General features: G+C 35.2%; 3 protein-coding genes across 5 annotated transcripts; 2 read left to right on the top strand and 1 right to left on the bottom strand.

Annotated features, from left to right (window-relative positions):
• The first annotated feature begins 326 nt into the window (after positions 1 to 326).
• On the top strand, positions 327 to 5,460 carry LOC114529343. 2 transcript variants are annotated; one of them, XM_028551110.1, is made up of 9 exons: positions 327 to 551; positions 1,224 to 1,421; positions 1,926 to 2,063; positions 2,250 to 2,573; positions 3,431 to 3,583; positions 3,700 to 3,834; positions 3,954 to 4,055; positions 4,486 to 4,504; positions 4,660 to 5,460. In XM_028551110.1, exons 1-9 carry the CDS (start codon positions 479 to 481, stop codon positions 4,697 to 4,699), a joined length of 1,182 nt encoding a protein of 393 aa, XP_028406911.1. In that variant the 5' UTR covers positions 327 to 478; the 3' UTR covers positions 4,700 to 5,460. The 2 variants fall into 2 exon arrangements, with proteins under 2 accessions (XP_028406911.1, XP_028406910.1); XM_028551109.1 differs by having other exon boundaries at positions 333 to 551; positions 3,954 to 4,064; positions 4,660 to 5,458.
• An 837-nt stretch (positions 5,461 to 6,297) lies between these two features.
• Positions 6,298 to 10,658, top strand: LOC114529340 (basigin-like). 2 transcript variants are annotated; one of them, XM_028551107.1, is made up of 9 exons: positions 6,298 to 6,376; positions 7,794 to 7,988; positions 8,280 to 8,411; positions 8,592 to 8,915; positions 9,409 to 9,561; positions 9,684 to 9,815; positions 9,926 to 10,036; positions 10,127 to 10,148; positions 10,292 to 10,658. In XM_028551107.1, the coding sequence occupies exons 1-9, from the start codon at positions 6,304 to 6,306 to the stop codon at positions 10,326 to 10,328; spliced, it is 1,179 nt and encodes a 392-aa protein (XP_028406908.1). In that variant the 5' UTR covers positions 6,298 to 6,303; the 3' UTR covers positions 10,329 to 10,658. The 2 variants fall into 2 exon arrangements, with proteins under 2 accessions (XP_028406908.1, XP_028406907.1); XM_028551106.1 differs by lacking the exon at positions 10,127 to 10,148.
• LOC114529344 (L-threonine 3-dehydrogenase-like) lies at positions 10,594 to 12,770 on the bottom strand. The gene is made up of 7 exons (XM_028551112.1): positions 12,395 to 12,770; positions 12,136 to 12,295; positions 11,765 to 11,998; positions 11,535 to 11,667; positions 11,288 to 11,340; positions 11,071 to 11,215; positions 10,594 to 10,957 (listed from the first exon to the last, which is right to left on the bottom strand). Exons 1-7 carry the CDS (start codon positions 12,652 to 12,654, stop codon positions 10,770 to 10,772), a joined length of 1,173 nt encoding a protein of 390 aa, XP_028406913.1. The 5' UTR covers positions 12,655 to 12,770; the 3' UTR covers positions 10,594 to 10,769.
• Positions 12,771 to 13,687: the final 917 nt, after the last annotated feature.

Below are 13,687 nucleotides of genomic sequence, written 5' to 3'. Positions count from 1 at the left end.
TTTTATATTTAAACTGAATTTTAAAACATTTTACGCGAACAACAATTAAAATATTTTCTTCCTTTAATATACGAAATAAATTTCAGAATGGTTTGCAAGCCAACAAGAATTTTATATTGTGTTTCCTAGTTGTAAATTAATGTTATAGTTTATACTAAAACAATTAGACAACTCGGCCTCGTTGTCTATGAGCAAATAGTCAACTCGGCTTCGCCTCGTTGACTATTCGCTCATAGACAACTCGGACTCGTTGTCTAATTGTTAAATGGACATGGAATTACTAAACTGAATTGGATTAAAATATATCTATGCTCAAGCGTGGGATTAGATTTTAGCTAGCTGATCACCGAATTCCGACTATTTCCGACGTCCGTCCGAAGGAACGCCTTCCTGATCAATTATTCCAAAGTATGCAATATTTAAGTATCTCAGGTAAATATTTGATTAAATGCATCAAATACAGCCTAACTAAAGCAAAATGACGCTTTTTTGGCATCAGATAGCAACATTGGCTGCCTTTAAAGTTATTTTTCTTCTCTCTTTGTTGCCAGGTAAGAAAATCGAGATGATTTTTGTGCTAAATTCTGTTCTCAACGTCCAGATAAAAGAAGTTTATTTATGCAATAATTATGGCCGATGAATTCTGCTGTTGCAAACTTTCAGCTGCGTTGAGCTTTAAATTTGCAATTTCTGGGTACAAAAACATCCCGATATACAGCAATTTCAATTACTCAAAAAAGAAATATCTTCACAAAAACTCTTCACAAAAATATCAAGAAAGTTGAAAGGAACATCTGTTTATTTCGGGGGAAAAAAATCGTGCTATTGTTTCTCTTGACGACTCCTTTGGGGAAGAGAAACACGTCTATTAATATGTTAATACTTAGAAATTTGATACTGGGGAAGTTCTCGTTCAAGCCACTCGACAATCCAGTTATAATATTTGACCTGTGACAGTGCGACCTGCGTTTATTCATAGAAATGTCTTATTCTGTTGTGTTATTAAAGCAACAGACAAATTTATATGTACGTTTATTGTCCTGTAAACATTTTTAAGTGCACAGGTTTACACTAAAAGCCAAACTGAAAGCCTTTTTAGAAGTAAATCTTCGTAGAAAAGTATCTTCTGTTGTTATCAGGAAACGTCAGTGGTGACAGATTCCTGTTTCTTTCTCTCTGCCATATATAAACAACCAATCATACCATTTTCTTTTTCATTCAAGATCCAGCATTCTCAGAATTGGACTTGATAAGATCAGGCGAACCAAAGATAATTCTATTAACAAATAAATCATTTGAGTTCCAATGTACTGCAACGGGAACACGCAGTGAACTTGCTGGTGTTACCATCACGTGGGAAGGACCAGATGGCAAAGGTATCCCAGGAAATGATGATAAAGGAAATATTACATCGAAAGACGGTAAGTGACAAATTTCCTAGTAATTTTGTTTACGTATGCAAAAGAATTCACAGTCTCTGATTTAATTGCCAATAACCATCAGCTATGTTTGAAAGAGTGACTCACACTAACTTGGGATACAACTTTTTTATACACAGTATTAGTACATCAAGTATGTGTTATAAATAGTTTTATCCCACTTCGTGATGTCACACATGTTAAAGTCCCCAGGGAATAGGGATATGAAACCAACAAAATTAAATCCAAGCCAACAATGCCGTAAAGCTCATTATTTTAGATATAAAATATATAATAAAACAATTATTGAATTTGGGTTTTATCTAAATTATCTGATTTTAATTAAGTTGTAGTGTAAGCAATCAATACGTGCTGAAGCTAAGCACATATACAATTAAGCAATATAGGTTCATTTGTCACATAGATTTAGAATAGTAAAAAACCAAACCTTGTTTCTGTTTAAATTGTATTACTCTAAACCATAGTATCTACTTATTACTGTTTCAGGAACAGGAAGTGTCACAAGTATTTTAAGGGTATCAAAACCACCTGGTTATCTAGGAGATCAACCAGGCGTAAAATTTTATCAGTGTGCATTAGAAAAATCATCAAAGCAATTGAACTATCATGTCTATTTTGTGGAAGGTACGTAAATCCATTTATTTCCTTTTATCACCATTATACTGTTCCACTTTTCAACACATTACCCCATCTGAAGGACTTCAGATTACCTTCATAACCCCATATTTGAGATATTATTTAAACTTATGTTTAAGCAATTATAGTTTGTATTGTACTTACAATATCATGTGTATATTTTGTATTTTATAGAGGAAGCAGTTCCAAAGATACACCCAATTCAGCTAAATCAGACTAAGTTCAAAGAAACAGTTCTTTTGAAATGTGATGCATCATATAAAAATCAAAATTATAGAATAGCAGACAAATTCACTGTTATTTTGCAATGGAAGAAAGGTGGGAAAACCCTGGCAAACAAAGTTTTCGAATATGAAACTGGCAAGAATACTTCGACCCTCGAACACTCGTTTGCAGTCAACAGTTTTAGAGATGGTGGTGATTATGTTTGTCAGTCACAATTAATGCTGGAAAGTGAAGCAGATAATATCACCAGTTCCAAAATAGTTGAATTACAAAGTAAGTTATACAGTAATATAACATTTATAGTAAGTGCATGCTGATTGGTTGAGAAGCGTGTTTCTATTTAACAATTAGTCGCCGAAGGCGAGGTGATTACAAGCCTATATTCACTGAGCCGAAGGCGAAGTGAATATAGGCTTGTAATCACCGAGCCTGAGGCGACTAATTGTTTTAGTATAATTTCAGTATTGAAAAAGTTTTATTTTTAAATACAACTGATTTATGTTCTCAATTTCTTCCGAAATTTTTCCAAAACGATTTTGAGTATTTTCAGCCATGTTTTTTGGGGGGAAAGCAATAGTTACTGCTCAGACTGCTCTGAGCAGTAACTATTGCCTCATAGTTACTGCTGAAGGAGCCAATCAGAATGCTCAAAGGTCATTTTTCAATACTGAAATTATACTATAACTTTATAGAAACATGGGACTTTTCTTGCCTAACTTGACAAGCGAAGCGATGTACATAATGAGCATTTGTAATTGAATCGAATTATAATATTTGTACAAAATCTTTTTATTGAGTTATATTATAAAAAAATAGAAAACATTTTTTCCTATGTTTCTATACAGTTATAGAAACACTTGTGGGAGTTTGAGAGAACTCTTGTGTGTGTTTCTATAACTGTATAGAAACACAGAAAATGTTTTCTATCTCTTAAACATTTTTGTATTCACTATTATGTCGGCACTGGGCAAAATCCAAGTTCAGAGCTAAACTATAAGAGCCAACAGTTAAATCCAGGTCGATTAATGTGTCAACAATGTTGTGTATTTTAAGATAAACATATTTAATGACTGAGAACCTCTTTAAAAAGCCAAACTATAAGATTGAATCCATACCTCTCATTCCTATAGTATTGCCATATCTTAATGGGCCAATAGAAAAAGAAGTAAAGGATACCGCCGGCAGTGATGTGTCACTCCATTGTGATGTGGTTGGCTATCCAATAACCTATGAATGGCGTGATGAGGAAAATTGCTTGATTGGTGTTGAAAAAAAATGCACAGGTACAGTAATCTGTGGGGTTGAACATACTACTTCAAACTTCAAAGCATGGAAATAAAGTCAACCAGTTGTGATAATGAGTAATTTAAAACTTGTTTTCTTTTTATTTCCAATGAAGAGTCCCGAATCAGACCACGAGAGAATGTCTTGTATATAGATGATATTGACTACAAAGATAGGAAAAAGTATACATGTGTGGGAAGTTTTAGAGGAAACAGCACACTCAAACAGTTCATCATTTTGAGAGTCAAAGGTTAGGATCTATTATTGCCACCTTTGCACAGAAAAGCATTAATTCAGAATTGATAGTGCATCTATGGCACGTACCTAGCTGGTTAAAAACACAACATGTTATTGTTATTGTGTTCATAGATCCACTGGCAGCCCTATGGCCATTCATTGGCATACTTGTTGAAGCAGTTCTTGTGGCAGCCATAATTCTTGCAAGTGAATATTACAAGAAGCATTCTCAAAGTAAGAAAGATACAGTAAGATTCAAATAATTCATGATGTACCATTGATTGATTGAAAACCACTGCAGACTATTAATATGTTGATCATTATATGTGCGTGACTTGGATGAATAAAAAATTGTGATACCCATGTGCTCTTTCAACTTGGCTACTAGGTTAAGATGGTTTAAATATGTGATATTTGAGAACTTAATCTAGTCCCTCCAGTCATCATCTCGGTGTCTAAAATTTTATAATTGTGTGTAGACCCAATCGTCCCAATGAGTGGGAATTGTGATGGTGTTTCTCTAAGTAATGCACCAAATGGTAGCACCATCACAATATTAATTCAACTTAATGGTTGGTAGTTGGTTTGCAGAACTCAGAATTGCGCCATAACAGATTTATTGTGTATATGATTTTGAAACGAGTTTTTTCCTTTCCTATTTTAGATGGTGCGAATACAAAAACGTGAGTATAAAAATAAATATGCGATAAATGCTGTTCCGAATATCAATAATATTGGGTCAATGACTGACCACTTCTTGGATTAAATTCGTTGTTTAGTGTTAATCCAAAAAAATTCCGGGAAAGCAATAACTAAATGTATGCCATGTTCTTTTCAGAGAAATGGTAGAACAACCAACTACCTCTCACGACGCTTGAGAAAGCGTTATCGGAAATCATGGCGAGAAATCTAGGAAATTCTCCAAAACATTTTCACTGAAATTCGGGAGGTTTTTTAAAACTCAGCAACATTAAAAGCGTATATGTACTGTATCGGTCAAAATTTTAAGAAACATAGGATACTTTTGTGTGAAGGAACACTAAATAGTGACCCAAGTTGATTCTGGGTTTTGATCTTAACCTTGAGTTTTGAGCAAGGGCGGTTTACCAGACTATGTGCACATGACATTTGGGTAGTATTCGAGTGGGTTCTAATATACAGCGTGTGTAAATTTTCATTGTTCTCAACAACCAGACATGTTCACACAAAATACAGAAAAACGTTTCGATTATAGTTGTACATTTTCTGTCATTTTTATCCTCGATTGATAATTGATATTGCTAGGGGCTAGTGCTTTCATTTTGTGTGAACAGATATTTGAAAATACGGTGTGCCTGGTGCTCAGTGCTGGTAAAACAGTGATTTAATTCTTCTATTATAATATATGCATAGCCATAGGTAACTTAATTTGAACACAAATACGTGTTTTATTTAAAAATTCACTATTGCCTCCTGGGTGGACGGCGAAAAATCCAGCTACATTGTAGGATAGAGATAGTTTAATAATATTCTCAAGCATTTTCTATTATGCCATAACTTAAGACGTCATATCTTAATGTGTTATTAAAGCGATGTGGAAAATTCACTGATATGTATTTTACGTCAGTGGGTATCAGTGGATAGATTCAGTAGATTTAAGTGGTAATATGATAGAACTATTTGATTCCAAAGTTATGACTAATGTTAATATTTACAACACGCCTCGATATAAAAAGTTGGCAAACCCTTAGCCGAATATAGCTGTTTACACTACTCTCAATTTATGGGCACGGCTCGGCTAAAAATGGATACCCGTGCCCATTTTATTCCTGCTGTGACAATAAATTGACTGTAGTGTAAACAGGGCTTATTTGCTTGGCATCAAAACCTGAAATTTCATGGCGTTCCTACCAGTTCTAAGTTTCTTATTAGCGCACGAGACAACATGCTAATATCATGCGTCAATCATGCCACCCAAGCCTGAATCTCGCTTTCTAAGAACGTGCTTTTAGAATTTGACCCAAAGCAGTTAATTTTAGATTGAAAATATCAGAGAATGATTACTTACCAGTATCGTACGAGGTGTGTTATAGTTTGAGGCAGAATGTGACAAACCACGCGCGTGTCTGCTGGGACTTGACATGCAGCTGCCATAGTCATAGGTTTAACATTAAAAGTGCCAGTCTGAAGGGTTCTCCGGTTTGTATTGCACGAAATCCATTGAACCACTGATTGTGCTCACCAGAAGGCGTGCCATTTGACCTGTACAGCGTGTTTATTGGCTAGAAAATGTCATCGATTGACATGCAGGAACAATGAGAGAGAACATGCGTTTGTGCTTTTACATCCGTTTCTACTTTTATCATATTCATTCTTTGGAACAAGTTCAAAATCTAGTCAATGTTTCCTGTCTGGTTACCAGTTGAATGAAACAAACGCCTTTCGTCGGTCAAGTACGAAACGATCGTTTGGTTTTCTTGCAACCAATCAACCTCAAGGCATAATGAGGCAACTTTGGCAACAGATATCTCCATTGACCACCTGTGGACTTATTCTTTTCCTCTCTTTGGCACCAGGTGAGAAATTCCAGATGATTTTAGCTCTAATTTTGTCGCACTCCAATAGACATAGCCTCGTTTATCCAGCAACGATTGTTTCCAATTCTTCATCTTTTCTGTCTCGGCAGATCTTCACCTTCAATCGTTGTCTGTTATAATATTATTAGTTGAGTCACATGAACTGCCCCTAAGGTTAAGTTCATAAAACGCATTGCCTCGCAAACGTGTTTGTAGTAAGTATAGCACCTGTGATTTTTATTAGATTATAATATATTTTTATAACATATGAAAGTTTATATTGAACAATTTTGATACATTGGAGGCAACACTTTATTTGTTGAGTTTCATTTTTTCCCCGTAAGCCATCAACTATTTAGTTTAATAAGATAGGTATCAAATCAGATTATATTGTTTTTCCAGTCATGCGTTCAGAGCTTGAGAAACACGATCCAGCGTCTAGGCTTACAGTAAAAAAGTTCGACAAGGACCTTAGGTTTGCAATTTCTGACTGCAAAAAACTACACATCAAAAAATGCAAAATTTTAGAGCTGATATTTTTCGTTACGCATCTCCGCGCTAATATTGGAAAAAATGTTTGATGCGTTTCAGGCAAATCAGGGTTTCTGTTACCTGCGATTTTGCAATATTGCGGTTAATATTATTTCAGTTTTCATTTGCCAATATTTTACATACAAGCTCTGTCAAAAGTTGCCAAAACTCAGCAATTCATTGATAGCAATGTTAAATGAGGATTCACCTCTTTTCGTTCGGAAAAAACGGGCTGCCATTTGTATTTTAACTTTGAAGAAAAATGGGAGATAAGACGCGTCTTGTGTAAGATGTATTTGGCAGCTCGTATAAACACTGCGGCCTCGTATAAACGGACAGATCGCGTCCTATACAAGTCACGTCTTATATAAGTTGCGACTTATTTCCCTGGTGGTCACCGAGAAAGAACCTGAAAAAAACAAAAAAGCAAAGCATTTCTTTCGTCAGTGATCACCAACAATAGCCATACCAAGCTGTTGCTGACATACGAGAACCAGGGATATGTGAGAACTCTGACTGTTCCTTGCCCTTGTTCATTGCAGAGAGCCAGAGACTGCTTCTCGCAACTCGCAAGGCATCACCATATAGCTATGGTATTTTATACAGCCGGAATATCACTCGTTAGAGACAACAACAGATCATGAATCATAAACTTACAGAACCATGATCATAAAAATCATAAAACCTTATGAGATTGGACATGATACAGGGTTAAAGACTTAAAGTGGGTGGGATCTTTGCAAAATATCATTGATTCATTGGGTGGTTCAAGTTCAACTATTGTGATCCTCCGGGGGGGGATACGATTGTGATCCTCCGGGGGGGGATACGTTTCCTCTTGAATCCACCTCATAGGCTCATACTTTGTTTTATATTCAATGTCTAGTATCGTCAAGATTGGACTTCAGAAAATCGGGGGGACCAATCAAACAAATTCTAATAATAAATAAATCATATGAGTTCCAATGCACTGCAACGGGAACACCCAGTGAACTTGCTGGTGTTACCATCAGGTGGAAAGGACCAGATGACAAACGTATCCCAGGAAATGATAAATATGGAAGTATTAGAGTGGAGAATAGTAAGTGACAAATTTAGTATTTTTGTATCTGTGACAGTGTTGGTGCAGGTGCTTATCTACTGACTGAACAATGATGATATTTATTAAACTGAATTATTATGACTCTGCATATCACTAAAACCGCATCCAATAATTGTTTATTATGTGCAAGCTCAAGCAGTACTAAGATTCAGTTGTCACATCTAGAATGGTTTAGTACAAAGGCCACTAAAAGCCAAAAGGCATAGAAGCAGGTCAGGCAAGGGGGCAATTTGAATCAAATTTTACTATATTTTACTTTTGATCTTTTAGGAACAGGAAATGTGAGAAGTATTTTGAAGGTGTCAAAGCTACCCACAGATTATCCATCATCTGGGAAATTATTATATTATGTATGTGAATTACAACCAGATCAACTTAATTTTCCTGTCTACATTTTGAAAGGTGATTTATTTTTTCATTCAATTATCATTTTATTATTGTTTGTATGGAGGACTGCAAGGTGTACAAACTTACTTAAGATATTGTTTTATTTTATGATGATCTAGCAATTTGTATTATGTATTTGTATTATTTAGTAATTTGTATTGTTCTTAGTATTTTATTCAATTATATATTTTGTAGAGAAAGCAGTTCCAAAGATACACCCAATTCAACTAAATCAGACAAAGTTCAAAGAAACAGTTCTTTTGAAATGTGATGCGTCATATGAAAATGGAAACTTTGCAACAGCACACAAATTCAGTGTTATTTTGCAATGGATGAAAGGTGGCAAAATCCTGGCAAACAAAGTTTTTAAATATGAGACTGGCAAGAATACTTCGACCCTCGAACACTCGTTGACAGTCAACAGTTTTAGAGATGGTGGTGATTATGTTTGTCAGTTACTATTAATGTTGGAAAGTGAAGCAGATAATATAACCAGTTCCAAAACAGTTGAATTACAAAGTAAGTTAAACGTTTAGTGTATTGTATTTTGTATTACATGTGGACATAAAAGCTATATTGAAAGCCAACAATTCAGATTAATTATTAAGAATAATGATGTGTGTTTCAACTTTTAAGATCACCACATACACGCCTAAAAACGATCAGGTTGATGCAACATTGATATGAACAGCATCGAACAATGTTGTGCTGCCCACATTGTTCAGAGTTGTTATCAACTTGGAACAATATTGTTGGAACTGAATCGGGTGTAACAATATTGTTCCAAGTTGATAACAACTCTGAACAATATGGGCAGCACAACATTGTTCGATGTTGATGCAACAACCTGATGAGTTTTTAGCCGTGTATACTAGCTACGAATTTAAAATGCACTCTTGCAAGAGCTCCCACAAAGGCATCAAGTATTATATTCTTCAAAAGCTGAGAAGTCTCTGATATGAAAGCTAAGGCCAGACGACAGACGTAATCCAATTTAACTCTCTTTTCCTAGTATTACCATATCTTAATGGCCCAATAGAAAAAGAAGTAAAGGATACTGCTGGCAGTGATGTTGAACTGCACTGTGATGTGATTGGCTATCCAATAACCTATCAATGGCTTGATGAAAAGAAATGTGCAATTTCTTTTGAAAAGAGCTGCTCAGGTAATATAACGGGTTTGGACATATTACATAATTGGAGCATGGGAATGAAGTCTACCAGTTTTCCCATATATGTGGTAATGACTTGTTTAAAACTTGTTTCCTTTTTATTTCTGAAAATAAAGATTCCCGTATCAAACAAAAAGACAATATCTTGTATATAACTGATATTGACTACAAAGATAGAAAAAAGTATACATGTGTGGGAAGATCTGGAAATAATACGCTTGAACAAATTATCATCCTGAGAGTACAAGGTAGGATCTTCTTGAGGTATTTTTTGCACAGAGACATTCATTCATGATTAATAAGTACAACTATGGCACCTGACTTGTTAAAAATACAACATGTTATCATTGTTTCATAGATCCACTGGCAGCCCTATGGCCATTCATTGGCATACTTATTGAAGCAGTACTTGTGGCAGCCATAATTCTTGCAAGTGAATATTACAAGAAGCATTCTCAAAGTAAGAAAGGTAAGATCAAAATATTTCATGCTAATATAATTGGTTCAGGCTTTACATATATACATTTGGTCTCTACTCAAGTTTCTTTGCTCTTTATAGATCGTTTGAGCGCCAAAAAGAGGTGAGTAATAAATTATAGAAATTAATTCATTGCTGTTCTACTATATCAATCAAATTGTATAATAGAATAAGATTAATACATGCATACTTACCTCTAAAACATTCCAGGAATCAATGCTAAAATGTATGCCACATTCTTTTCAGAGAAGCCACAGAACTGGCAACCACCTCTAGTACTTGAGAAGTTGCATAAAACAGGATCAGGCAAGTCATCCAGCAGTGTCCACAAGTGTTTTGTATTAATTTAATGACAGAGGGCAGTAGTTCGTAGCTTAGTGGAGTTTAAAATTTTCCATCATTTTTCTCTCCGTGAAATATGTTGCAAAAAACACTAGCAAGACATTTTCCACACTAAGCGTATATTGAAATGTTTTATTAATATTACATACGTAAAATACAATTTGTGTTGAATGTCTTTAAATGAAAAAATACTATTAAATATCACCTTGTCAATTTAAATTATATATTTGTAAAATACCTAAATATAAAATAAACTAATTCCAATAAGTTAAATAAGCTTTTGACAATTTGACCTAATTTGAACATACAATGTAAGTGGTTGTTCAAGCCAGCTAGTTCTATAATAAATTTCAAATCATTTTAAATTTTGTAAACTCCTATTTTATTCACCATCATTTGGTTCGATGCACACTCGAAAGTATTTCTGTGACTTGGCAAGTTTAATTGCCTCGTTGATTTGATGTAAGTTGAAAGAAGGACTGATTAGACTATCATAAGGGTATTTATCTATTGTATCGCTTAGGAATTTCACAGCTTGATCAAGGTGAGTTGGTCCATAATTGTGAATACCTTTAAAAAAAGGAAATGTTTTGTCGTTAAAAGAAACTTGAGAGCCTTTTGTCACTAGCTATATAAACTTACAGTTCACTAAACTTGTAGTTTATTAAATTGCACTTTCTTACCATGAATTGTTAGGCATTTTCTTATGATTTGTTCAGCAGTGACATTCAGTTGAGAGTCTGGATGAACCATACCAGTAAGAATGTAGTTGCCACCAGGTTTCACCACTCTCATACCTTCATCAAATACACTTTTAACTCCACATGCCTAAATATATAGATGAGGTAAACTGTGTAGTGGTAGCTAGTGCCAGTCAACTTGTGTTATGATGCTACTTACCTCCAGGACAACATCAACCGAGTCATTTATTAAACTGTGTTCTCCCTCATTACCTACAAATAAACTCCATGCATAAGGTATTTCACTATTGGCTTATGAGGCCATTACAGCTGATACCAAGTACGTGGTTGTTTGAATTGAATTAATTAGCTATGATTTTAGTTAAGAAGAAAAAACAAAGTGACCTCGATAATGAACTATAACGACTCAAATTGCATGCCTCAATCATTACATTTGTTGTATTTACCAAGTTTAATAGGTTTAGCTCCAAACTCTGCTGCCATGTCCAGTCGATCATGATGAACATCTGAGCAAAATATTTCTTTGAAGCCAGCTTCTTTGAACAAAACGCTGGCATAGAGGCCAAGCAAACCAGCTCCCTAGTAAAACCAGATAAGGTCCAGATTATGGAACAATTTTAGGACTGATTCTAGTCATGATAGTCCATATAGCAAGAGAAATATAGCCAACATTCACCTGAATCAGGGCTGTCTTCTTCATGTTCATTTCCCTTTGGCTATTCAAACAGTCCAAGTCAACTACAGGACTAACAGCATTCACCATGGTGGCCAATGCACAGTTCAGTGGTGCTGCTGTTCTACTAGGTAAGTTATCTGGGAGTTTGGTAACGTGGGTTCCTTTCCGTAATACAATATGACTGGCATAGCAACCATTCCACCCCGTACCATCTGACAGGTCAGAATGACCATACTAATAAAGAAAGATATTTTCACAATCATCTACAATCACCACCAATAATCACGTGTTCAGACTAGAACCATTGTCATCAGCACCTGATTGTCACTACAACTTTTGTCACAATTAAATCATTGACCTTGGCTACTGACCTTGAATAATTTGTGACATTTTTGATGTAGATTGTTATGACATCTTTCACAATTTTGACAGAAATCAGCCACAGTAAATGTAAGTCTATCTCCTATGTTTAAATCCGAATTATAACAGGCATGTTCAACAACTTCGATAACTCCCTCGTGACCCAAAATACTATAATAGAAATATAATATATTTATAAATATTTGAACGCCTAAACAAATATAATTATACTTCAAAGCTAAATATCGGAGTTTTATTTAAATACTTCACCTTGGAAATGGCTCATTTCTTTTGCCAAGAAAAGTATGTAAATCTGAACCACAAATCGTGGCGGCCTTAACTAAACCTAAGATTTCGCCTTCTTTTATCTTTGGTATTTCAGCGAATTCGGTCGAAAGACAAGGTTCGGCTGTTGGTCCGTGAAAGACGACCCTTTCCCCATAAATACATGACTTCTGTTGTTCAATCTGCGCCTTTAAAGTCGAGAAAAATTTCTTTTCGATGCGTTGGATAGATCTCCGAAGTATCATCGCTTGGTTTGTGTCTTGAATGACGTCAGACGTGTAAAATTTGACACTTGGTTGGATTTGCAAATGTTTTAAGCAAAATATTTCCGGCAGGTTGTGAAAGTGCCTATGCGTGACCTACGAACTGGGTGATACTTGAGCTGCAAGGTATTATAAATTAACAACTCTTTGATAACAATCTTTTCCTGTCAGTGCAAGTTCATGTTTGGAATGTTATATTTTGAAAGCTCATGAACTGGTGGTATAGTGGTGTGGACTGTGGAGATGGCATGGTCTTGCAAGTGGTAAGTCAATTACCGAAGCATATTACTGTTGACTTCCTTTTCTAGGGGAAACTGAGTGGTATGGTACACCTACTATTATACACTGTCAACCTTGTCCAGTGATGGTCACAGAGTAACCATTATATTGTAGAACTGTCATCCCTTGGTGAAAATCAAGTGCTTCAATTCAGTATATTTCAATTCTATATAGTTCAGTTAGCTGACTAATTTACTTAATCTTCATTCCAGTATTTCTGATCACCCTGTCTGGAAAGAAAGTGAGATAAAAGGAATGAAGCAGTAAAATTAGAGTGTCTTGCTGAAATTATTCAAGAAAATGTTTTGGAAAAGACATTTTTCTATAGCGACTGAACTAATCACAGCCTTGCAGCTGGTGTCTTGTCGACCAAAAGCTTCTGAGGTATTGGGTATGTATTTACGTCAACGAGGTATGCCACCATGGACAGCATATTTTGTACCATACACTTCAGTCCAAAATGACCAGTTTGGCATGTCACATTTCAACTGGAAGGTCAATGGAGTAAATTATCACATTTTAAGAACTGGTTGTTTTCCATTCATAAAATACCACTGTAGTCAACGTCCTTGGCAGGATTTAACAGTGGAGAACAGATTTTATACAGTAATCAAATCAATAAACCTTGGTTTTCCGTGTTTAATGTACGGTATTTCTGCACTAGTTTTTATTTCTCATCGAGATTATGCAGTGATGAAATCTGGTTTGAAAATTCCTCTTTATTTTTGGTACAAAG

Source organism: Dendronephthya gigantea, unplaced genomic scaffold, assembly GCF_004324835.1.
Source record: "Dendronephthya gigantea isolate DGI-Jeju-01 unplaced genomic scaffold, DenGig_1.0 000056F, whole genome shotgun sequence".
In the NCBI taxonomy this organism is placed as follows: domain Eukaryota; kingdom Metazoa; phylum Cnidaria; class Anthozoa; order Malacalcyonacea; family Nephtheidae; genus Dendronephthya; species Dendronephthya gigantea.
Note: the sequence above shows the minus strand (reverse complement) of the source record. Positions and strands in the feature narration are given on the sequence as shown.

Coding starts and splice junctions, on each gene's coding strand:
- LOC114529343 (XM_028551109.1), top strand. CDS start 479: ATGACGCTTTTTTGGCATCAGATAGCAACATTGGCTGCCTTTAAAGTT. Junction 1,422..1,925: donor AAATATTACATCGAAAGACG/GTAAGTGACAAA, acceptor TTACTGTTTCAG/GAACAGGAAGTGTCACAAGT. Junction 3,584..3,699: donor TGTTGAAAAAAAATGCACAG/GTACAGTAATCT, acceptor TTTCCAATGAAG/AGTCCCGAATCAGACCACGA.
- LOC114529340 (XM_028551106.1), top strand. CDS start 6,304: ATGAGGCAACTTTGGCAACAGATATCTCCATTGACCACCTGTGGACTT. Junction 8,916..9,408: donor CAAAACAGTTGAATTACAAA/GTAAGTTAAACG, acceptor CTCTTTTCCTAG/TATTACCATATCTTAATGGC. Junction 10,037..10,291: donor GCATTCTCAAAGTAAGAAAG/GTAAGATCAAAA, acceptor CATTCTTTTCAG/AGAAGCCACAGAACTGGCAA.
- LOC114529344 (XM_028551112.1), bottom strand. CDS start 12,654: ATGATACTTCGGAGATCTATCCAACGCATCGAAAAGAAATTTTTCTCG. Junction 12,296..12,394: donor AGAAATGAGCCATTTCCAAG/GTGAAGTATTTA, acceptor TTTCTATTATAG/TATTTTGGGTCACGAGGGAG. Junction 10,958..11,070: donor AAAATGCCTAACAATTCATG/GTAAGAAAGTGC, acceptor CTTTTTTTAAAG/GTATTCACAATTATGGACCA.